Source organism: Dermochelys coriacea, chromosome 25 (assembly GCF_009764565.3).
Source record: "Dermochelys coriacea isolate rDerCor1 chromosome 25, rDerCor1.pri.v4, whole genome shotgun sequence".
Lineage (NCBI taxonomy): Eukaryota > Metazoa > Chordata > Testudines > Dermochelyidae > Dermochelys > Dermochelys coriacea.
The window spans coordinates 4343838-4368319 of record NC_050092.1 but is presented as its reverse complement, the minus strand read 5'-3'; the positions used below and the strand labels follow the sequence as shown (position 1 = coordinate 4368319).

Here is a 24482-nt window from a genome sequence, read left to right as displayed (position 1 = left end):
TATCCCCTTGGTGATCATCAGCTAGAGAGAGAGGCTTTTCATTTCAAACAGGCTCCTTCAGTGTTAGGAAAGGTCCTGGATTTCCTCCCAAGGCATGGAAGTTGTGAATGCTTGAGTTCCTCAGGTTTGAATGGGAGGTCAAAATTCTCAGATAAATACTTGCCACTTTAAAAACAATCCCAATTTCTGGAGGTTTTAATATCCAAGGGGAAAAAATAATGCTCCCCCTCCCTTCATCAGAGTTTGAATTCAGAATTAAATCCTTGCGCTGATAGCGTACCAAAATGATTTTTGCTGCTCTTTGGACAAATACATGCAGATTATATTAGTCAGCCATGCTTAGCTTTTGGGTTTTTTTTGTCCCTGGTTCCACCAAATTTGAATGGCTTTTTTTTAGTTTGTCTAGAGGGGTGGGTTTTTGTTTTGTTTTTTTTTTCACTCTCTATTCTGAAACTGTCAGTTTCCATGGCCACGAGCGGTTCCCTGCATCATTGCAATTTTTTTTTTTAAAAGGACCAACTGAGCCCTGCTGTTCTTGAAGGTAAAAGATCTCCTGTTTTTGCAGCAAACTATTATCTGCTTCAGTTGACATCCTGATGAAGGGCAAGAGAAGCCAAAATTTAAAGATGGGCTTTGTGCCCAAATAGCAAAGGCTGTGAGTGAGTGTATGCAGCTTTGTAGGGTGTGTTCAGGTCCTTCTGTAAATTTATACAAAATTCTATTTGTTTTCCTTCACCTTTAGGGAAGAGCGGTGAAAGAGCTCCCTACTCAACGTTCGGCAGAGATACAGGGATGCCAGGACTAAATCAGGTAATAATCATCATAATCAATAAAAATGCTTTAATTTTTTAAAAAACTGAATGAATTTGGGGGAAAACTTTAAAAATAAGGACCGAGTTTTTCAAAGTAAACTGGTGGATTTAGATACTCATCTGCCATAAAAATTAAATGTGAGACTGCTTTTCAAATCTCAGCCAGCGGCTCTTGTTTCAGTTTTGTGTGTGAGGTTTAATCAGAAGCGTTGAGAGTTTAAGGCCCTGTCTATACACACACATTACACCATCAGTTTTTAAACCTGTGTAACTAAACTGATACAAAACCCTATGTAGACTCTTATTTTAGTTTGAGTGGCTTATTTCTGTTTAGCTTAAACCTGCTTCTAACAGACTTAAGTTAAATTGATATAAAGCCTCTTTATGGTGCTTTAAATGCCCAGACAGCCTTTTACACTGGTTTAATTAAAATGATTTAAGGTGACTCCTTTAGTTAAAGTGGGGTAACACTGTGTAGAAAAGCTGCCGAAGGGTTTATGCACCCAGTTCCCATTAAAATTAGTGTGGGGTTTGGTATGCAGATCTCTTAGGACTCTTGGGAAATCTCAACTTAAATTCTGAGTGCTCTTCTCTGTTTTCCCGTTGCATTCCTGTCTTCCGTTTACCCAGGGTTGGCTCAGTAAGTCCCATTATGAAACTCATGGTTTTTTAAATGCCTAAAAAATAGAGCAGCATAATTGGCTAACTTTCAAGAGAAAGGGGCAACTTACTCTTATAATGGGGGGCGGGGGGAAAACCTGCTTTAAAGCTCTACACTGCATGCACAGTTTTTCCCTGGGGAGGGAGAGAGTGAACCACATATGACAGATGGGAGTCATGTTGCTCAAAGTCTGTCTGCTACAACTGGGAGTACGCCTCCCCACCTGTGTTGACTGACAAGTGCTAGCTCTGTTGGAGCTAACGTGCTGAAAATGGCAGTGTGAACACTGCAGCGTGGGCTAGCCACCCAAGTCCAGACCCAGGAGCCAGGTGGGCTAGTATGCAGGTGGCTAGCCCATTTTGCAATGTCAATGTGCTATTTTTAGCCTGCTATCTTGAAAACAAAGCTAGCATGCATCTGTCTAACCAGCTTAATATAGGCCTCAATCCTGAAATTCAATTCTTCAGGAAGATCCCTGCACCATGAATCTCAGGGGGGCTGTGCTTGGCTTATATGTGGATCTTACAGCGGGATCGGTGCCATAGCATATGCTAGTTTGGGGGTGACCTGTTGACATCCTTCTGTATATGGGGAGGCCATCTAGCTGGAGCTGAGTTTAGTAGTAATCAGGTTATCTAGCTTCTTGCCACCAGCCCCCTCAGTTAACTCTTTGGGGAAGAAGTGAGTCCCTCAGCTCAAACCTGCATTGCTAACGCTACCCTGTGTGAACATCGAGTCACCACTCTAGTGCTCTACAGTGTAAACACTCCGACCATTGCATTCAATTGAGTGGCTGTTGGCTGGGCAACTTCTTTTATAAAACCCATGTTTTAATTTTACACAAATTTGTCATAATTTCCTCTTCTCTGAACTGAGGATGTTTCCTTTGCTGAAACAGCTGTGCTGTTTGGCCGTGCCAGAGTGGATTTAATTTACCACTGAAGCTGCTAAAATAAAAAATGGGACAGATGCCAGACCTTGCTTTTTAATGTTATGATTTTGTTGAGGTTTTATTGTGGGGGAGGGGGGAAAGAGGATAAAGGGGGGGGCGATAGGGTAACAGAAAGGGGGTAGGAGGGATGGTGTTGCAATCTAGAGGAGGCCTCTCTAGCCTGAGTGTTGACGGGGAGGGTGGGTTCAGATCAGATAGCAGTCCACAGGAGGGAGACCATTTGATGTAACTCTCCCGGTCTGGTTGATGATACAGGATAGACACCAAAATTCTGTTGTAACTGAGCGTCAAGGAGCCAAGCGGCTGGTATCTGCACTGCTCAGTCTCTCTCGCAACTCTGGGAACAGTTGTTACTGTTGATTTTGGTTTGTGCTGAGTTTCTAACCTGCCTGGCGGGCCGGGCCGGCTAGCGCCTCTTCTAAAGCTTCTGAAAATTGTTGCACAGCAGATGTATTGTGTAGGCTCTGTCCTCCCAGGGACTGGACAGGCAGCCTCAGAGAGGAGCACATTCCTCTCTCAACCACCCAGCTCGGCATGCTCCAGATGGGGGGAGGGGGTCTCCAAGCTTCTCTTCCATTTAACCCTTAACTACCCAGCAACAGTACAGAGATGGGGATTGGGTGGGGGGAGGGGCAAGGAAGGAGAATCACTAATTCCCTTGGAAGCTACCTAGAAATTAGGGCACTCTTTTGCCAAAACAGTTGAACTACCTGTTTAAGGAGCAAAACAGTAACAACTAGCAGTGCTAGCCCTTGGTAATCTCCTCTGGGATCCTTAGGTTTTACACTTTCCTTGGCTCCGTGGTGTGTAGCCTTTTCACACAAAGGTAATATGACCAGTGGAACAGATTGCAAGAATTTTTTTACCAGCTGTGAATACATGATCTTCCCCCAAGCCCCGTTTCCGAGGAGACTGATTTCAGAGCAGTCTTTTTTCAATAGCCAGCTATAAACATTTTTCCCAGTTTCAGAAAAGCTTGAAATCCTCCTTTACTGCAATTTAGCAGCCTCAGAAGATGCACAGGGAATAAGCTTTTATTATTTCTAGGCCCTCTTCCATCCCCCTAAATTTCCAAATAAATATAGTAAACCTTTCTCCTAAGCTAAATAAAAACAGCCCGCTAAATACACTCCCTACTAAGTGCTACGCACGGGCTTCCCCCTTTTGAACATGCAAAGGCGCTTTGGTTTGTGAGACTCGTACTGTGTTGCAGGGAATGCTGGGTTTGCGCTGTTCTGCACAGCTTCCAAGGTCAGTTTGTCTAAACAGAAGAGGAGTTTTCTCTTTCTTTAACAAGGAAAAAAGAGGGGGTTGAATTTCCTTACTAATGTACAGCAGAGGAGGAGAGGCAGAGAGAATTATTTTAAAAAAAACAAACCCAACCCAACAGACTGTTCTGCTACAGCATTGGGTAGGCTGGCATTTGGGTTAATCATTGCTTCAGACTGCACTGATGCTTCTTGTGAAAGCTCCCCACAAGCAATGCTCCTGGAGATGGAGATACAGTATGGCACAATAGATAAGGCACTGGTGGACCTAGGTTCTGTTCCTGACTCTGCCACCGGCCTGCTGGGTGACCTTGGGCAAGTCTCTCTCTGCATTTCTGTTTTCCCATCTATCGAATGGGGGTATTGGTACCTAACTCCTTTGTAGATCTGGAGATGAAAAGTGATATGGAAGAGCCAGATATTATTATTGAGTGGCAATAATCGCCCTGTACCACCACAGCTCCTGTTCAAGACAGGCTTTTTATTTTGAAAAGCTCTCCACGTAAATCTCTCCTGCTAAACTCAGTTTACAATCTGTGAAACCTCCAGCTGCTTGTGAAGTGGATTGTGGGGATAGAGAGGGAGCTTTCAACCATTGGCCTTTCATGAGCTGGGAGGCAAGAAACAGGCTGAAGCAGTGTAGGTATTTGTAGTGCAGATTAGACACAGCAAACGCTTTCTGCTTACATCAAACCAAACCAAAATACTATTTTAAAAGCACAAACCTCTCCTCTCTTATCTCTCTCCCCCCCACACCCCCAGCCTTAGTGAGCAGTGAAGTTCACTCTCATCATCCGCTACCACAGAGATAATGGTAAACTCTGCAAATCTTGGGCCTTCATTAGAATCATCTTTAAGGCCAGAAGGGACCATTTGGATCATCTGCTCTGACCACCTGCATACCATAGGCCAGGGAATCTCACCTGCAGGGAATTCCTGCATCCTGTCCATGGCTTGTGCTTGAGTTAGAGCATGTTTTTAGAGAGAGAGAGAGAGAGAGAGAGAGTCCATCTTGATGTAAAGACTTCACGTGATGGGGAATCCACCAGGTCAGTTGTTAAAATCCACATACTGTTAAAAGTTGCGTCTTACTTCTAGCCTGAATTTTTGTTGCTTCAGCTCCCGGTCATGTCTTCAGAAGGCGCTCCGCTTGAAATGCCTTACAGGAGCCTGATTTCCAGAGGGATGGGCGCTCAGCACTAGCTGAAAATCAGGCCCCTTTAATGCATGTGCCCCGTCAAGCACCCAAAATCATGGGTCACTTCTGAAAATTCTGGGTTCAGGTTGTGGGATGGAGGGTGTGGTGGAGAAGAACTTTTTGGTTCTAATGGAATGTCCTAACGAAAATAAGTCATTGATAGTCTAGAGATCTAAAAGGCATTTAACCAGCGATTAACTACTCTGCAGTGTAAACAACTGAAAACAGAGCAGAGTAGGATTCAACAGCTTAGCATACTGAAAGGCTATAATAATCACATTCTAATGTGAATCACTAGATCTGAGATCGGAGCCCCATTGTGATGGGGGCTGTATGTACATATTGTCAGAGACAGTCCCTGCCCTGAAGAGCATACAGTCTAAATAGACAAGGCAGATGAAAGGGAGGGTGGTTATCCTCAATTTATGGAGGGGGAACTGAGGCACAGGGAGTCCATGGTAGACCAAGGTACCAGCCCAAGTCCTGAGGGATGTTGACCACAAGACCATCCTTCCTCTTGTCCTCAGACTCAGTATCCTTGTCTGTATTAAGCTGCTTGGGAAATCTTCCACTTTGGGCTTCTGCAGTGGCTATTGTCAAGGGACCTGCAGCACCAGTGTTGCTGCTGGCAACCACTTTTGTTGCCAGAAGCATTTCTTTCCTCTAATGCAGGAGCATTTTTTGTTTGATTGGGTTTTTTTTACCATGGTGTCTCCTAGACCAGTTCTGAACAGGGTTAGATGAAACACTGGTAACAACATGGATACCCCATCTATGTGAGCTCTGTCACTATTGCTATCTTGGAGAATCTGCTTAGCAGTCCCAGTGCAATGCCTTAAACTGAAAAACTGTCCTTTCTCTTATACTACTCTGCACCATCACGCACAATTGGTCATGGATGCAAATGACAGAATGCAGCCAATTGACTGCAAATTAGATAGACATCTAGGTTCTATCATTTGTGCTCAGTTAATTACACCTATAATTTTGCACCCACAAATAATTGTGGGTGCAGATTTAGAACTTGGAGTTCAGGCATCTTTGGTAAACGTGACTCGAGTTCTGGATGGCTTATTTGTTTTTGCCTTTTTTATGGCTGGTTGGTTTGATTTTAGGTTGAGGTGCTCCAAGGCAGCTTCTGTTATCTCTCAATGACTGTGATGGTTTTACAGCATAATTACACGGAAGGCTTTGTGTGTCGTCTTGTTTGCAGACTGGTTTCCTGCCCAGTGAAATGGGAATTGCAAGTCCAACCACACTTTCCCCCACGGGGGTGAAGGGAGGGTCTCAGTATTATTCCTACCCAAACAACCCTCGTAGGAGAGGTGCTGACAGCAACATAGGTAAGTCACCGTGAATGTCCCTCTGGTGCAGCAATGCTGATTGTGAGATAATGAGACTAGGATGTCTTCTATCTTGATTTGCACTTTAAATTGGTCAAGCTGACCGTGTTGGCCAGAGAAACGCTCTACTGTCTTGATGCCATTCATGATATAGAAGTTAGATCTCTTGAGAACATGGATCTGTGCATGAATGCTGCAGGGTTACATAGATGTGGATCTGGCAAACATTTGAAAAATTCATTGCCAGACTGGGTTATGTAGCATCTTAGCGATGTGTGATTTCCTCCACTCTGCTGGCAAATACCCATCAAGACCATAAAAAGTGACTAGTGATTTTGGTTGCCCAACCTAAGACAGATTTCCCGTGGGCAGGTGCTCAATGCTTTCTGAAAATCAGGACCCTGTAAGGTGTCTCCAGTTGGGCTCTCAAAATCACGAGTCACATCTGAAAATCTTGGTAGCTATGTGAGAGTGCCCCTCTAACCTTTAGTACTATTGCCTCTGCTCAAGTGCCCTTTATATAAAAGCTACCCACAGTGAACATTGGCTGCCAGGAGTGATACTGTATTACTCACAGGTTTCAGAGTAGCAGCCGTGTTAGTCTGTATTCGCAAAAAGAAAAGGAGTACTTGTGGCACCTTAGAGACTAAAATTTATTAGAGCATAAGCTTTCGTGAGCTACAGCTCACTTCATCCGATGAAGTGAGCTGTAGCTCACGAAAGCTTATGCTCTAATAAATTTATTCTCTAAGGTGCCACAAGTACTCCTTTTCTTTTTGTATTACTCACGTTGTTACTATAAGCAACACAGTCCTGATTATCAGATAATCATCTACCTGAGGAGTTTGAAGGCACCAAGTTGTGCCTTTGGCCTCTAAGGTCTTGTCTAGAGAGGAAGTTGTTCCTGCTTAACTCCAGCTGTGGACTCTTATTCTGGAATAAGAATGCCGTGTTCCTGTTTAAACTTAATCCAACATGATTTAAACTAAACTGGAACAAAGTGCTCTTATTCTGGAGTAGATGTATCCACACATGATGTTACTCAGGAACAGCTATTATGCTTTAATGAGGATTAAGGTAGGGTGTGAATTTAACTTTCAAGTGTAGACAGGCGCTCATGCTCTAGTGCTGATGTTATCTGCTCACACCCCACCCTCTCTGAAATTGTTCTGTGGCTGCTGTTTTTGTCTCTGCACTGCAAATGGAGCCAGATGCAATGTAACCCTACATGCAGTTTTTCCCGGGTATTTTTAGAAAGGGGAATGCAAGTGAGTTTATCTGCTTTGATATGCAAAGCATAATTAATTGCTTAAGAATTTCACTGTTTCAGGTTTTCAGATCCACTGTTTAAATGGATTGAGTGGTTCTGTGTAATGAATTCTTCTCCTAAGCTAGAAAATGTATGAATGGGCACAGTCCCTCAACCTCTGCTCATACAGCAAACATGTTGCATTTGGTGTCTAAAACTCTCACCTCAGACTAGGATTAGCCTTAATTCTTAATGAGAAAATCCATGAACCCTTAGCCTGAGCTTCAAGGGTTTTCCCCCTGAAAATGTCCCTTCCCACTATACCCTATCTCTTACCTTAAAAATGCTACACTGTTTATCCCCCCCCCCCCCCCCCGATTTGGATCTGAGACCCACCTCTTCTGTCTTCATGGGCGAGTCAGTGCAGTAGCCCTCCATGTCTGGGTAAAGTCCTGTTGACTGATGAGCTTGCTTGTGATCTATGCCATCATGTGTCAGCAATGCCCCTCTGCCATGTACATTGGCCAAACCAGACAGTCTCTACGCAAAAGAATAAATGGACACATCTGATATCAAGAATTATAACGTTCAAAAACCAGTAGGAGAACGCTTCCGTCTCCCTAGACACTCAATAACAGACTTAAAAGTGGCAATTCTTCAACAAAAAAAACTTCAGAAACAGACTCCAGTGAGAAACTGCAGAACTGGAATTAATTTGAAAACTGGACACCATCAAATTAGGCCTGAATAAAGACTGGGAGTGGATGGGTCACTACAGAAACTAATTTCCCCCTGCGGATATTCACACCTTCTTGTTAACTTTTTGAAATGAGCCACCTTGATTACATTGGCCTCATTAGCACTACAAAAGTGATTTTCCACCCCTTCTTGTCAATGGTTGAGAACAGCCCACTTCCACCTTAATTAGATTGGCTCGTTAGCACTGACCCCTCCCCCTGCACTTGGTAAGGCAACCCCCATCTTTTCATATGCTGTATATTTATGCCTCTCTACTGAATTTTCCACTCCATGCATCTGATGAAGTGGGTTTTAGCCTACAAAAGCCCAAATAAATTTGTTAGTCTCTGAGGTGGCACAAGGACTCCTTCTTGTTGGAGCTCATTTGTGTTCAGATTGCAGGGTGAGCCAAACATTGCATGGTTTGATTCCTTTCCCTTCTCCCAAACCCTCTGTAATGAACCTATTGGCACTTTTTTTTTCCAAAAAGCAGTAGCTTATGCATGTCCTTTTATCCTGGGATAAGTGAGCCCCTGTTGTCATGGCAGCAGCTAACGGGGGGAGGGGGGGCTATTTTAATGTTCTCATGTCAATTTCTCCCAGGAGAACACGGCTGTAAAGAGAACAAGAAGAAAACAGGAGCCGTCCGACCTGAGACATTGCAACACGCTATGTCCCAAATCAATTTCCTTTTGTACAGCATTACCAAGGAGTTGTAATGAAAGTGGTGCACTTAATGCTGTGTCTTCTATCAGTGGTGGCTTTACTTGGCACACTTTGTGACTAGCTTCCAATACTCAGTGGGGCTTCGTATTCCAATAGTGTCAGCAGCCAGCCTGTAACTTACCCTTTCAAAAGTGGTTTCATATCCTCTGTTCTTATTTATTTTATTTTTTCCATACCAGATGGCCAGCCTAAAAAGGTTCGGAAGGTGCCCCCAGGACTGCCCTCATCGGTAAGCAGCACTGCACAGAAATCTGCTCTGCAAATATTCCATCTAGTTATCGTTAATGCAGTATCTAAGCTCTGTTACATCTTCAGGTTGGATCTTTCAAGTTGATTTAAGCCTCCCCATCCCCAACAGTTTTAGTATGGACCGGTGGCCGCTAAATCTCATTTTAACTATATTCCCTACTGTAGCGGTAAGTTATTGTCCCTACAGATTTGGTCACCATTGATCCAAGTGCTGTGGGGGGGTGTATTTTTGCGGGTAGGGAAGAGGTTTACTGGCTACAGTTTAGTGTGTCAGAGAAATGGGAAGACATTTAGGGGGAGGGATAGCTCAGTGGTTTGAGCATTGGCCTGCTAAGCCCAGGGTTGTGAGTTTAATCCTTGAGGGGGCCATTTAGGGATCTGGGGCAAAAATTGGGGATTAGTCCTGCTTTGTGCAGGGGATTGGACTAGATGGCCTCCTGAGGTCCCTTCCAATCCTAATAGTCTATGATTGGTAAGACCAAGTTCTGTACAGATGCAATGGGGCCGTAACCTGAGAGAAGTGATTGTAAAGCTTCATGTGCAGAATAGCTCTTGGTAGTGACACCTGGGTTGCAGGGCAGGAAGGGGAGGAGAGGGAAGCAGAAGGCCCGGGTCCGACGCAGTCGCTTGTAAGGTGGTATTGTACAGCCAGAGCCACCTTTTCCCCAGCACCACCTGCACGGTAAAAGGACAGCCTATGGGTTATAGCCCTGAATTTCTTGGCTCTTGTCTGTTTGACGTTATGTGACGAATGCCCCTGTGAAATGTAATATTCCACACGAGCAGATTTCATTCCAAAAGGGAAACCAAACCAGTTGTAACATGGGCAGGCAGCTGGGGCCGGTCCAGGTGTGCAGGAATGCCTGTGTTGTTTTATAAGAATGCCGAGCAGCCTGTAGGAATATGTTAGCCATACTTCTATGGCAGTTATTGGGGAATAAACTGAACAGTGTCTTTATGGCTGGAAGTAATGGAATCTCCAGGAGAGTTAATTGGAGTGGACTGGAGGGTTCTCACACAGATGGGAGCAGAGCAGCTTTGCATTGGCCAGAAGCACCAAAAAGCAAAATTTTATTCCATGCTCTAGCTTTTGCTTGACTGCCTGTGTGTGGATGGATTGCAAACTTCAGGCAAAAGTGGAGGTGAAATTCTCTTGAGTGGAAGACTTGTGCTCTTCGCTGAGTGTGTGCAGTGAGCCTTCAGTTCTGCTCGGACTACACAGGCCCAGAGTCTCAAGACCAGTGGGATGGACACACACTCCTTCGTACAGGGAACATAAAACTGCTGTGGTATTCCTTACTTTATTGTAAAGCACAGTCTGTAATCTTGGTTTCATGATTCTGTATTTCTGAAGTAAAATGTTTTCTATGGTGAAAGTCCAGCAGGACACACAATTGGTTTGGAATAGAGGCAAGTTTGAGACTAACCAATGCCGACCCCCAAAATGAAGGACACTTGAGGGGCTTCTTATTGCAGGCTGTGCCCTAGTTTAGCTGCAATAAGCATCCCCTGTGGTGCATTTTAAGTTGCCCTGTTCAAACCGAATCTGAATTCATGCTGTCCCTTCGGGTCCAGGTGGAACTCGAAGTAGTTGAATTTGGGTTAGCTCCCAGAGCGTTCATTGGAGGTAGTATATGAGAAACGCATTGCTCCTTAGCAGATGGCCAGTTAACCCTGCTGGTTAGAGTTATTGGCTTCAGTTTTCAAAGGAGGGTCTAGTGATTGTGGAAGCCAAGGGGGCTCTAGTTTGAAGGGGCAGGTTTCCAGAGGATGGGTGCTCAACATTTCCTGAAAACCAGGCCCCTTTACCATCTCTCTAGCACCCAGAATTCCAAGTTGCTTTGGAAAACTCTATTGAAGCACAGACACTGTGCTCCAGGATGCGTCAGGCCGAAAGAGATGGTAGTCTCACTGCATGGGATCATTCTGCTTGACTGCTGGACCAGACCAGAGTTGCTCTCTGGTACTAGAGCCAAATTGGACGGCAATCCCTTCTTTTGCCTTTAAACAAAATAATAATAAATTCTGAGCCAGCCCAGCGGCAGGCTGGGGTGAATGTGCATGCGGCTCTGTAAACAGCATGCCCATGTTGTTGGAGAAACTACCCTCTTCTTCCCACCCCAGCTAAGGGAGAGTAGAATGGAATTTACTAGGAATAATATAACCGGTTCTGTTCTGCATCCCTGGAGGAAAGATGGAGGGTTATGTAATGCTTAGCAAAGTACAGCAGCCCCTGAATTGCCGTGGCAAGGGACCAGTGGAACATAAATGGCTAGAAGTCGTGTGTGAGGGCATGCACTCTTCTCTTTCAGTGCAGGCTGCTAAAGCGAATTTAGCTTCACTTTTTCATAGAGAATTATTTCCCTGGTCTAGGGGTGAGGGAGTGTCTGCTGTCTCTTCTCTACCCTACCTCCTCTCCCCCCCCGCCCCCGTTAATTTTTTTTAGACCTCCATGAGGTCTAAAACCCTCTTTCTCCAGGAGAGAGAAATATGCACCTATACATAGAATTAAGTATGTGGCCAGTGAGGCTTTGCCCTCCTAATGGGCAGCTGATCAAAGAAGTTTTCTCATCTGAGGTCGTCTGCAAACATTCAGCAAAAGAGCCTGCTCCATGTTATCACTGGACCCTGTGCAAAGTAAATAAGTTCATAAACATCTTATTAAAATAAAGTACTTTAATCTTAATTCCATAACTGCTTTGAAAACTTGGAATGGTCAGTGGCTGAAATAGTTGAGGGTGGCTGAAGCAGGGGAAGTGCTGCCAAAGGCAGCATGAGATGCAAACAGCATCAGTGAGTTAAAGAGCGAATTGGAAAAGTTGGTAGAAAGCATGGAAGCCGGGGGATGTTGCCTACTCCTTTGATGGCAAGGGAGATGGGATGGAGGTAGGCTGGTCTCTCTTCTAACTAGCAGGTCAGGTCATGAATGGCCTCTCAAGTGTGTGTTGTGGTCATGCTGTTGTACATTAGCACATGGTCTTCCTGAGCTTTTTGCCCTTGTGAAGCAACAGCTTTGGAAAACAGCAAAGTCTGCTGCAGCTCTTATTCTTGCCACCCACACTCTCTTTTCTTTCCTTTGGGCCCGAGGAGCCGTATTCTTTCCTGTGCTGCTCTGAATAATAAGTCAGGGTGGATGTGACCGTGTCTGGCGGCTGACTGCATAGTTTGGATGGCACAATAAGGAATAGGTCCCAAGGCAGAGAGTCTGTGTCTAATTACCCCACGTGCAAGAATCACCCTGAAAATAGACCTGGAGCCTGTGCACTTAAAGCCTGCTGCCATTGAAGTCAGTAGGAACTTTCCCATCCGCTTCAGCGGGAGAAGGATCAGGGCCTGACTGAATAGTGGTGAGTGTGATACAACTGGCAGCTGCTTGGAAGGGTTCAGTTGCATCAAAATCCATTCGGTAAAAGTACAGCTAAAATCCTCTTGCTTGTGTGCCAGATATCCCCCTCTGTATCTGGCACCTGCCTTTTGCCTCTCACAAGCCACCTTAAAATTGCTGCTTGGATACACCAAACTCTGTATGACCTATGACAAATTGTATCAGTTTGCCACTGGCTTGGTTTAAAAGATGGAGTTACTAAGTGAAATTCTTCTGTTGTGCAGAAGATCTGAATAGGTGCTCACAATGGTTCCTTCTGGCCTTTGGATCCATATATCGATGGCATTGCCGCTGCTGCGTTTTCCCAAGAAAGGGAGTAAAAACTTGTAATCTGGGTCAACAAGAGATTCTGCCCACCACATGTGCACCAAGGCTGAGACGCACGTGTTGATCCAGCATTTGCTCTGCCTCCCTGAGACACTAGCCAGCCCCTACCTTTTGCTTTTTGATCCAAGTCACATTTCTTAACCATCCATGTGCCCTTGTCTAGTAGAGATCTCAGATCACATACATGCATACAACTCTAAGCATTGTCTAGCTTTGTCTGAGTCCTGTGGAAATTGGCTTCAGCGCTCCTAGAATAGTAGGTTGTTTGAAGATTCTGTTGCAGTCAAAAGTATGGTGGCTGGCAACTATTTTAAGTGTATAAATTTACAGTCTGGTCACTGCTCTGTTTAATATTAGTCTGCAAGGGTTGCCTGAAGTCCCTCACTGGTTTATGCATTTAAACAAGAATAACCGGGGGGGGGGGGGGGAGAACCAAACACCCTGAGAATCCCAGTGCTGGTGAATTTAATGCGGTTTCTTGGCAAGCTCCCTCCTTTTACTCTCCATGCTAGCAATTTTAAACACAGGAAATGATCTCACCTGTAGGTCCCAGAGGTCTGACTCTCTAGCTGACAGAGGCAAAGGCTGGGGGGGAGGAGAGACCTGGCTATGATTTACTGTTTCCTGTGGGTCTGCGAGTGGATTCTGTCAGATCCTCCCAAGCGCAGAGGATTTTGGAGGCTCATCGGCTGCTTTACGTATTTTGAAGCAGGCTTAGAGGGCTCTTATCTCTGTGCATGGTGACTTTCAGCAAGCTGTGGATGCTAGCTGGGGAGAAGGGGGGGCAGCTGATGGGTTGGGTGACTTGAGTTGAGCGGCCGTCTGCCTGCTCTCTGGAGGACAAAAGAGAGCGTTAGTTGATGGAACATCTCTATTTCTAGCTCCCCCTCTTCTCCCCTCTCCCTTAACCCCAACTAACATGCTCTTAGATGTCTTTAGAAAAAGCTGTTTGAAAGCCTCCTTATTATTTAACACCGAAACGAAAGATTTCCAGGGCTTTTCTTTCTTTCCTAGAAACATCCTCTTAAAATGAGCGGCTTGAATTTTATGCATCTGTTGTCTCCAGGCTTTAAAAGAAAAAAAAAAAAAGTGTGTGCGTGTGTCCACACTCCCCACACACACGAGATCTGCCTCACACATCCAGGGAGCGCTGATGTGTCAAGGCGGCTGTGTTAGTGAATTGCATTGTGGTGGGTGTGGAGGACCTCAGAGTGTTAATGAGTAATCGGACTGAAATTTGACTCCCTGGAAATAGAGCTGGGGGGGGAGAGTTCAAAGCCAGGAATGGGGGGGTGCCTATGTCTGTATGGGAGGAGGCAGGGGGGTGTTCCAGCAGTCTGGGAAACAGCAGGGTGCAAACGTTGGATACCTTTGGAATCCTGCGTCGGCTTCCTGCCTGGGTGAGGATATTTCTTACTGTTTTTTTTATTCTCGCTCAGGATTTATTAAATATGTTAAACCTCCTTTCCCCACCCCCATCCCTTCTTCCTCTCCTCCAGTGCTGCACAGCTGCCTGGAGACTGGCCAGGTGCCAGGGGCTGGCAGATGGTGCAGGGCTATTAGATGTGCTTCATTCGATTCCCTGTCCCAGCTCCCGCTATTTAATCAAATTATAGGAAAAGTCAATTTACTGGATTCTTATTCTTTGTAGCCTGTTCCATTCCCCATCTCTCCCCACCTCCCTGCCCCACACACACACACACACTCTCTCTCTCTCTCTCTCTCTCTCTCTCTCTCTCTCTCTCTCTCTCTCTCTCTCTCTCACTTTTTTCATGCATTCCACTTCAAGGTTTGTCTCTGTGTTGAAATGGGGAGATTCTTGAATACACACAAAAGCAAAGGGCTTTTAGGTTGTTCTTTTTTTTAAGAGGGCGTGGGGGCCAGTTGTCAGCATCTGTCAGTTCTCTCCCTTCCCCCTCCCCTCTGTGGTTTTTTTTATGAGTTTATGATCTAAATTTGTGCTATCAGGTCAATAAAGACTCCATCTGAACTTGGCGATCTGTTGAAACAGAAGGTCACAAGTTACATTCTCTGCTGTCTCTTTCTCCTCCAATCACCCAGAGAACACTGCAGTTTGGTGATTGCCGCTTCTGGGTACAAAGCAGCAGGAGACACACGTGGGGCCACTATAGGAGTGAGGGGAGCAATAGGGACTTTTACAGCTCTCCCTTAATTCAGTCATCTCCTTCAGATTAGCCCAGAGTTGTGGAACATGTTAAAACGGTGGGGTGGGGGTCGTAAATCTGCTGTGTGAGCTGACAAAGAGCTAGTGGATGGTGGTGGGGTTTTTTGTTTTTGTTTTTAGACACACTGGTGTGTAGTATCGGAAGAGAACCGACTTTGGAGCATGGTCAGGGGGTTTGCTCGCTACGAAGAGAAAGCGAAGGGGCAAGGGTATATGAGAGAGAGAACAAGGGATTTTTAAAGCCTCTTTGGAGGACATGGTTCTGAGTTTTGTTTTGTTTTTTTTTTTTTTTAAGATGGAGTGTAAACATTGTCCGGAGCCTTGTGAAATTCATTGCATCACTCTATCCAGGCATGTGCTGGACACACTGAGCATCAGTGATTGTTGTTTGTCTCAGCTGTGGGTGCTCTTGTTTAGATGGTGCATTTTGATGCCTTCGTCTCTGGGATGGCTAGTCTGAGAAGCAGGAACTGAAGGTGCAAAGGGATGAATTTATTTTAACAAGAGTAATCACCGATGCTTTCCAGAGCACATTTTTGCTGTCTCCCTGTTAAAAACCCATTTTCTCAGTGTTTTGGGCAATTGTAAAAATAGAGCCATTCTTCTACTCTTCCTCATTGGAACTTTGTACTTGCACCAATAAAAATGTTAGAAGTTGCAGACTAGGGGGTGGGGGGAAATAGACCCTTGCCACATCCCTGCTGGCTTCCCTTACAAACAGAAATGCTTTTCCAGTCATTTGATGAACTGAGTATGCCCGGAAAAGTTACTGCAACCCCCGGTCCCTTCTTTCATATGTATTTAAAAAGAAAATAGTTTCAGAATGAATCAATAGTGATGAAAATAGGCCCTGGGAAGGTTTTCGCATCAGTTTAAATGGCATTTCGGTTTATTTGCATATCCAGTGTGCATTTGTTAAAAAATACATTTGAACATCAGCACACGAGAGATTTGTCTTCAGCAGGCTTTCTAGCATCCATTTGGTCAATAACCCTTTCTTTGCTACCTGCCTCTATTCTCAAAGTGCTACTGAACACATGACATGCACATAGCTCCACTGCAGTGTTGCTGGAGCCATCTACAGAAACAGGCCTCTGTGAGTGTCCTTCATTTTGAGGGACAACACTCATTTGAGTCCCTTAGTTGCGCTGAATAAACGGAATAGGTGTTGGTTCTGCCTCTTTTGTTGTTGGAAATCCTTTACTGCAAAGTAAAGGTTCATGGAGCTGACCAAGAGTTATTTGCCCTAAAGGAAGGAATCCCACAGCATTCTAGATTCCGTGCAGGCATCATTGTGTGTGTGCGCGCGTTTGGTCTCCTTCGTTTGGAGTCTGTCATGCAGTGGGCCATGGCAGCATGAACACTATGTCCAGGAAATAGGCTCCTGTTCCCAAGAGCCTGGCCCATGTGGAGAGGATGATGCTTTTCAGTAAACTAAGCCAGGGCTTGCAGATGTCCCAACCTGGGCGGCATCGCACATGCTGAGCGGCAGGTTTTCATGCCGATCAAACCCAGCATTGTACCCATGCCGCTGGGCTGAGCAGCTGGCCTGTAGTGGGGTGTGTAAGTAGAGGGTTTGAATGGAATTTGGAGGTGATTTCTGTCAAGGGCTGCCAGGGGGTGAAGAACCCCACTGATGAAGACCTTGGTGTCTGCCTCAGTTTCCCAATCAGTAAAACAGGGATAATGAATACTTGCCTCCTTTGCAAAGCACTCTCAGCTCTCTGGATTAAAGGCACTACGGAAGAGCTGGGTATAAGTGACAGTGAAGCCTTTTTGGTAAGGAAAAGCAGATACAGGAGTAAATGGGTCCAGAATACTTGCCTCCCATTTCCCTCTGAAACGGACTGGGGTTTAACATCCAGAAATAATCCTTGTGGTTACCCATAAAAAGCCATAACAACAGAAAAGGGAACTAAAGAGGAAAACTGGAACTTCTCGCGCTGGCCTATTCTGTCACACACGGGGCATGAAAGATCAAAAACGTAGGGCACGTTTCTGCTTTCACTTCTTCTCCGCCCCCTCCTGAGTGTTGGCAGCTGCGCGTCAGTTGGATTTATTCGATGAAAGATTGATTGGGTGGAAAGGGTCGGTTAGGTGATCTCCAGCCCACATATGAGACGTGATGAGGGATGCAGGAGGCCAAGTTTAGTGTGATGGCGGGTAGAGGCACCAGGGAGAAGGGGACAGAGTTAAGGTTGGTGCCCATCTTAGCTGTGAGGATTTCCTGAATAACTTAGTGTCGCTTTTCAGCTTTAACTTTGGCTGAACTTTTTTTTTTTTTTCCTTTTCTTTTTGCTGTGGGAATTGGCTACATTATCAGCCACAATAAATAGGTTAAAGGCTATCTGGTGGGGGAAGGTAGCCTGTCAGGTAAAGGCAGAGGGACAAGGGAAAAGAGAATCCTAGAAGGCACGAAGCTATTTGAATGGGCAGGCCTCTCTCCCTATTTCATCCCCCTTCCGGCCCTTTGCAGGTGTATCCATCCAACTCAGGTGATGACTACAGCAGGGATCCAGCTGGATATGCCCCCTCGAAACCTCCCAGCACTGTGTATCCTGGAGCCTTCTACATGCCAGGTCAGTAGTTAATGCTGGTGACCCCAGCTTCACAGCAGCTGCCCCCTATCCTGTTACATCGAAAGTAGTGATGGAGGGGATTTCCTAGCAGTGTGTGGGGGTGGGAGTGGAGCAGGCATGCATAAAGCTCACTTGTAAATATGTACACCCAATAATGCCGTAATCACCGCCATTATATCGGATCTCAGGCTTATGGCTGGTTGCAGCCTCCTGACCTACAACCTTGTCTTGCAGCGCACCTGAGCCCTGAGGTTGTCCAGCAGATTGTAAGCTTTGCAGGGCAGAGACCTTCCTAGCGACCTGCCTGGTCCATTAATGCGGTCCCTAAATGCTGTCGCGCTACAAATAATTTACTGCACAACTCCTGTGTCCGCACAGAGTGCGCGCCATCAGCATTACTCAGCTAGTCTCCCCTTACCCGCTCTGCCTCATGGGACTCTTGCCCTGCTGATGTTTCTTGTGAATTGCAATTTTATATCCCCAGTGTTGACATGGTTGCTTGCCTTGCAGATGGACTTCATAACTCGCCAGACCTGTGGAGTTCGTCCGGCACCATGAGCCAGTCGAGCTATGGAGCCATGCTGGGTGGCTCCTCGGCTCCTCTCACACAGTCCAGTGGCTTTAATAGTTTACATCAGCACGAACGGATGGTAATGTGTCTCCGGTGATGCCATAGCGTTGAGCAGAGTGTGAATGTTTAGGTGGCACCATGTAGTTGTCAGAGTAGCAGCCGTGTTAGTCTGTATTCGCAAAAAGGAAAGGAGGACTTGTGGCACCTTAGAGACTAACAAATTTATTTGAGCATAAGCTTTCGTGATCTACAGCTCACTTCATCGGATGCAAAGCTTATGCTCAAATTTGTTAGTCTCTAAGGTGCCACAAGTACTCTTTTTTTTTTTTTTTTTTTTTATTTTCATGTAGTTGTAGGAGCACAGGGCAGAGTGCCAGATTCTTGGGGTCTATTCCCAGCTCAGCCACTGACTCATTCCCTGATCTGGGTCTCAGTTTGCCTGGCCTGTTAATGGGAATAATGATTCTCTCCTTCCACAGAGCAATTTGGCAAGACTTTTGTAGTCTGTGCAGTGTTGCTGTAAAATACTCTTTCAGCCAATGCTAGCAAGGAGCGGACTTTGGTGTTGAGTGAGATCCCTAGCTTTTGTCCCTTTGCAAACATACTGATGGCTTGTCTTTGGCAGCGCTCTTTGAAATAGCAAGATGCTCTTATGCCACCATTCTGAAAATACGGGTCATCGGCCTTGTAAATGTTTCTGCGAGGCCCCTCACCACAGCATCCAGGCCCTGGCAAATGTTAATGTAATTTGTCAGTGACCGGGAAGTGTTATCCCTGTTCTGTAGCTGGGGGCACTTGGGCATAGACATGGAAAGCGTCTTCCCCTCCCCAGCTAAAGCAGAGCACTTCAGGTTTATCCTGCTGTAGGGGTGTTCACTCGATTGTCTAAATGTAACCTGCCCAGCGCTAACTTGGTGATCGGTTTAGATCTGCTCTGAGAATTATTTTGGGGATGATCGAGGCCTGTGTGATACAGGAGGGCAGACTGTACTGGACAGAGATCAAACTGGTACCCTCTGGCCTTAAAATCTGAGACTGTCTTAAGCTAGGTGTTTACATGGCCCTCACTGCAATAGTGTCTCACGATCTTCAGGATATTTATCTTCTCAACCCCACGTGTGACGCACGGAGACTAAGTGACTTCCCCAAGGTCCTAGATTTCCTGACTCCCACTCCTGGTGCCTTAGCTACCAGACTGCCCTTCCTCCCTCAGGGCAAAGGCGTGGATGCTGCAGGATCAGCTGTAGAAATGAGAGCCTGCATTCCAAGCCGTCGCTGCCGTTTTCTGCAGTGGGGGAGCACAGTCGTTCCTGCTGGGGGTGGGGGGGTGTCCGTGCGGTGTGTGGGCAGGTTGCCTGTTCTGAAATGAATCCAGCTGCTTCTTGGCCTTCCAGTTTCTCAAACATCCCCCTTTTCCTGCCTCTCTCCAGCCCCCCCCCCCCCCATTCAAAAAAATTTGCAACAATGAATTTCAGAATCTGGAAACTTTCCACCAGCTCCATAGCTGGGTGTGTAAAGGGGTTGCGGGGAGGGAGAATTCATGAAAACATGTCCATAATTTTTGCTGATTTTGGAGGATGTTTTTACACACACACACACACACACACACACACACACACACACACACACACACACACACACACACACACACACACACACACACACACACACACACGTACGTTGACTCAGCTGCAGTTGGGGACTTTCCCCACCACTAGAGCATCAGCAGAATCCCCCTCAGCTGCAGTAACATGGCAATGTGCTAAGTTCCCTGTAAGCCACAGAGCAACCTATCGAGCTGCGCAGGCAGGGAGAGGCACCCTTACCCTGGCCCAGCCCCGCTGGACCTGCCATGGCTGGGGAGAGGTGCCTCTTACCTAGCCCCGAGCTGCTGGGGGGAGTCCTCTCTCCCTGCTGCATCCCCGGGGCAGCCTGCACCCCAAACTCCTCTGCCCCAGCCCTGAGCCCCCACCCCAAAGCCTTCACTTCTAGCAAGAGCCCTCACCCCCTGCACCCAACTCTCTGCCCCAGCTCCAAGACCCCTCCTGTGCCCTGAATACCTCATCCCCAGCCCCACCCCAGAGTCCTCATCCCCCCCCACACCCCAACCCTCTGCCCCAGCTCTGAGCCCCCACCCACACCTCAATCCCCTCATCCCTGGCCCCACCCCAGAGCCTTCACCCATATCCGGAGCCCTCATCCTCCTGCACTCCAACCCTCTGCCCCAGCCCTGAGGCGCCCCCCCACACACACACTCCGAACCTCTCGGCCCCACCACACATCACCTACATATTGGTGCACATAAAAAAAATTCATTCCGACGTGTAAAATTCAAGGGAGTCCTGGTGACGTCCACCATCTCCAGCCGCTGGAAGACAGTCCAGTCAGATCAGAGATTTGGTCCATCAGAGGGCACAGCTGATCCACACTTACTAACCGCTACATTGCACCTTGGCATGGGTGCTACCTAAATCCTGATGCGCTGTGGACCATCCCAGGGGATGTCTCATGCGTCTTCCCCTTTCTCTTTTCTAGAACTACCCGATGCATTCAGGAGAAGTTAATGGCGGACTTTCCTCTGTGTCTGGTTTTCCCTCTGCCTCCACCCCTTATGGCGTGCCCAGTCACACGCCGCCGATCAGTGGGACAGACAACATGATGGGTATGTACACAGTTTGGCAAGTCTTGGGCAGAGGCCACTGACATTTCCACCCTCCCACTGCATGCAGGTTAATCCAGGAAAGGTAAATGTCTAATGCACACGGAGATGTGGAGTTAAAGCCACTGTCTGAGACGTTCGAGAATAATGCTTGCTTGCACTCTGTCTGTCTGCATGACACCAGGTCTTATCCCTCGTGTGTCACGTGTAGGCCTGGAGATTTAGTGCGGGCTATTGCTGCTGGATAATCAGGCATGATCTGGCAGAGAAGAAGGGGTGGGATCTGTGTAGTTTTGCACAAGTGCCCGCCCCCCCAAGCCTTTGTGCCCAGAGGTTTAAGTTGCTTGTTGCTTTCGATCCATGCATGTTTTTTCACACCCAGCTCATGGGTCATAGAGGGAAACTGGAATCTGTGCGTCGTTTCTCGGAGGCACGACCACTGAGCGAGTGGCAGAAAGGAGTTAAACCTGAGGCAGGTGGGGAAGATGCAGGGGGAGATGTTCATCCAAATCAGGAATAGAAATGTTCGTACTGCATTCAAATGCCACTTTAAACCCCTGAGTGCTTTAATCTCTAACCCTGCTGAACCTGTTACAAAACCTGTTACTGAAATTAACTTCATGATTGCTGGGAACTGAGAATCCTGACCTTGGTCTTTTTTTTTTTGTTCTGTAGAGAAACCCTTGTTTGGGGAGAGGAAGGGAACAGGACTAGGACTGTTGGGGCTTGGAAGGTGCCCGGTTAAAATAGGGTTTGTTGTGTGGGAGATGTTGACTGGCACAGTGCCTTTGACCTGGCATCTCGTGCTAACATCCCTGCAGCTCCAGGACGGCAATCACAGCGGATATTGCCTGCTCCCTGCTGCTCAGAGCGAGGCTCTCAGGCCAGTGGCAACCAAGGGAGGTGTGGAATAAAGTGGGTCTTTTTAAAACTCTGAGTAAGAAACTTTATCCTGCCTTCAACTGCTGCCACCTTCCCCTCCTAGGCTCAATAGGAGAGACTGTGTGCAGACACTAAACGACAAGGGTCAACTTTTACTTTTTAAGTGCCCCTGGGTTTTTCCAAAAGTGACCTGTTCTGATTTGAGCTCTTCTGGCATGTGCGCTCCAGCTAGGACCGGAGGGGTAAGGGCTCTGTTCTCTCTCTCCCTGCAGGCAACAGAGGAACCACTGCTGGGAGCTCAGGAGATGCACTTGGGAAAGCATTAGCTTCAGTAAGTGTTTCTTGCTCTGGAGTCTTCCTCCCAACGCCCCTCCAAGTCAGCAAGCATTGGAGTGGGGTTGTTGACTTGACCATCTTTCTCCCTGCCCTGGAAAGGAGAATTAAATGTCTCTGCGGCTTGGTGGTTCAGGTGCTTGGAGCCATGCAGCTCTCATGTTGGGCTTGTTAACTGGCAAGGAAAAGAGGAAGGATGGCCTAGCAAATCAGGCCATATATGTCCTTGAGAAGTCCCGTAATGTCTGCCTGTTCCCCAGCTGTAAAATGGAGATGATGCTCTTTCCCTCCCCAAAAGAAGAAATAAAAGATTTAGGTGCTTGGCACTATGGGAATTGGGGCCATAGATACATAGGGGAGGTGCCTCATGGTCACTCGTATATTTACCCTCACCACCCCACTGTGAACTAGGGCACAGCGAGAGAGCTGGGGCTCAGAGTAAGTTAAGTGACTTGCTTATGGGCAGAGACAGGAATAGAACCCAGAACTGGCAAATCCCAGTCCAGTCCCCCTCCGCTATCCACCCTCTCCATGCCTGTTGCTGTGATAGCTTGGGCACTGGGTGTAGCTGATGTGAGTCGGGCTGTTTAAAGTTCAGTGGGCAGTGCTGACTCATGACCGACGGTCCGTGTTTCAGTTAGAGCTCAGGGCTCGCCTGCTGCTGCGTGCCACAGATCCACCCTGCTTGGTCCACCAGCCCCCAATGTCACCCCACGCGGAAGCCAGCTTCGTGCAGTGCTCGCCTCCGCTATCGCTCCTTGGTGTCTCTGCTCCCTGAGGTCAAACACCAAGGAAACCTCCTCATGTTGTGAGAGCCCAGCGACTAAGGGGGCAAATGGAGGCACCTGCAGTGGGGAAGGAGCTGGGGGGGGGCGTGGTGGGAGAGGACCGCAGCAATAGCATAGATACCAAGGTTAATTCTGGCCAGCAGAGCGCTTGGGAGTGGGACTGAGGAAGCATGCTTGTTGTGTAGATGGAGGGCTGGGGGAATTGGCAAGGGTGACGTAAAGAGATTTGGAAGTCAGTGGGGTAGTGCTATAGGCAACTGTGGCACATGCGGGCTTAGGGCAGTAAAGGGTTTGCAGCTCTACAGGGCCGGGAACACTATGGTTCGAAGGCGTAGTTGGCTAACTGTGCTTTGTTTCTCTTGTTCCAGATTTATTCCCCAGATCACTCTAGCAATAACTTCTCTTCAAACCCCTCCACCCCCGTGGGCTCCCCTCAGGGGCTTGCAGGTACGTGCTCAATGCGCTGATCTCCTGAGAACTGCTTGAGCAACATTTTTACAAACCTGAATAAACCAGTTTCATTTTAAAAGGGGGGGGGATATCTTTTTTTTAAAAAAAAAAAAAAGTTTTAGAATAATTTAAAAAAAAAAAAAAACCAACTCCTGTAAATTGCTTGGTTTGGGTGTGGAGAGACAACTTGTCTCTGGTTTTCAAAAATGGCTAGTGATTTTTGGTACCTGGCTTGAGGTGTCTAGAATGGGCCTTCTTAAGCTGAGTCTTCTCCCCCATTGCAGAAATGATGCCTCTTTAAGGGTATCCGGGCGGGCACCAAGAATCACTAGTCACTCCTGAAAACCTTGGCTTTTGTCTCCAAAGAAGTGATCTGGCAGGAAATATTCTAGCCGCCCGTGAGTCTTGCCGATGTCCAGTGATGCTGTGTCACGCTGAAGTATACCTTTTGCTGCTACCTGCGTGAAATGTACATCCTTTTTCCCTGCCAAAAGCCCTTTTGCAAGCCTCACTTTGAGCTAACTCTGTTCTCTGTAAACCGAGTGCGTGCCTGTAGGAGGGGCTCCATGTTCATGAGGAGGCAGCTGATCAAACCATTTTCAGAACCTGTTTTATACTGTGATTTAAAAGAATCCTGGCAGCCTGCTCCAGGTACCACCTCCTGCAGAAGACTGAAGCTCCTAGTTCCTGCAACTGGGAGCCCAACGTGGATCGTTATTGGGTCTGTCGCTGGAAATATCTCAAAGCATAAAGATGCAGTAGGCCACCTCTGTGCTCCCTTCTATTGGACAGAGGGAGAGCAGTACAAAACTGCGCTCGTTTTCATATGGCATGACAGGCACAGCTGAGCTGGCATCAGACCTTTCTGGGGGCATCGAATTATTAGATCCCTCCATTCTAGTAACATCTGGGGGTTATGCAGGTACCTGGAGGCTACGCTTCTGCTGTCTAAATCCAAAAGCAGGCGCAAGTGCAGGTGTACCCACAGCACGAACGCCTGTATGCAAACACTGAAGGGCAAAGAATCTGCAGTGGAAGTTGATAAAAGCAAAAAACTTGGTTTTCTGAGAGAGAGGATTTATAGTAGGGGCTAAAGCATGGATATTAAAATATAAAACTACTGGGGT

At 46.9% G+C, this 24482-nt stretch overlaps 1 protein-coding gene across 10 annotated transcripts in view; it reads left to right on the top strand.

Annotated features, from left to right (window-relative positions):
• TCF3 (transcription factor 3) overlaps positions 1–24482 on the top strand; it is a 117807-nt gene that overhangs the window by 80451 nt on the left and 12874 nt on the right. For 9 of the 10 annotated variants that reach the window (XM_038384361.2, XM_038384360.2, XM_038384357.2 and 6 more), the window contains exons 6-13: positions 743–810; positions 6105–6234; positions 9127–9176; positions 17570–17672; positions 18183–18322; positions 20779–20905; positions 22057–22115; positions 23274–23352. In XM_038384361.2, the coding sequence (XP_038240289.1) occupies positions 743–810; positions 6105–6234; positions 9127–9176; positions 17570–17672; positions 18183–18322; positions 20779–20905; positions 22057–22115; positions 23274–23352 (756 nt within the window). The remainder of the gene's footprint in view (positions 1–742; positions 811–6104; positions 6235–9126; positions 9177–17569; positions 17673–18182; positions 18323–20778; positions 20906–22056; positions 22116–23273; positions 23353–24482) is intronic. The other variant, XM_038384358.2, reaches the window with a different exon arrangement.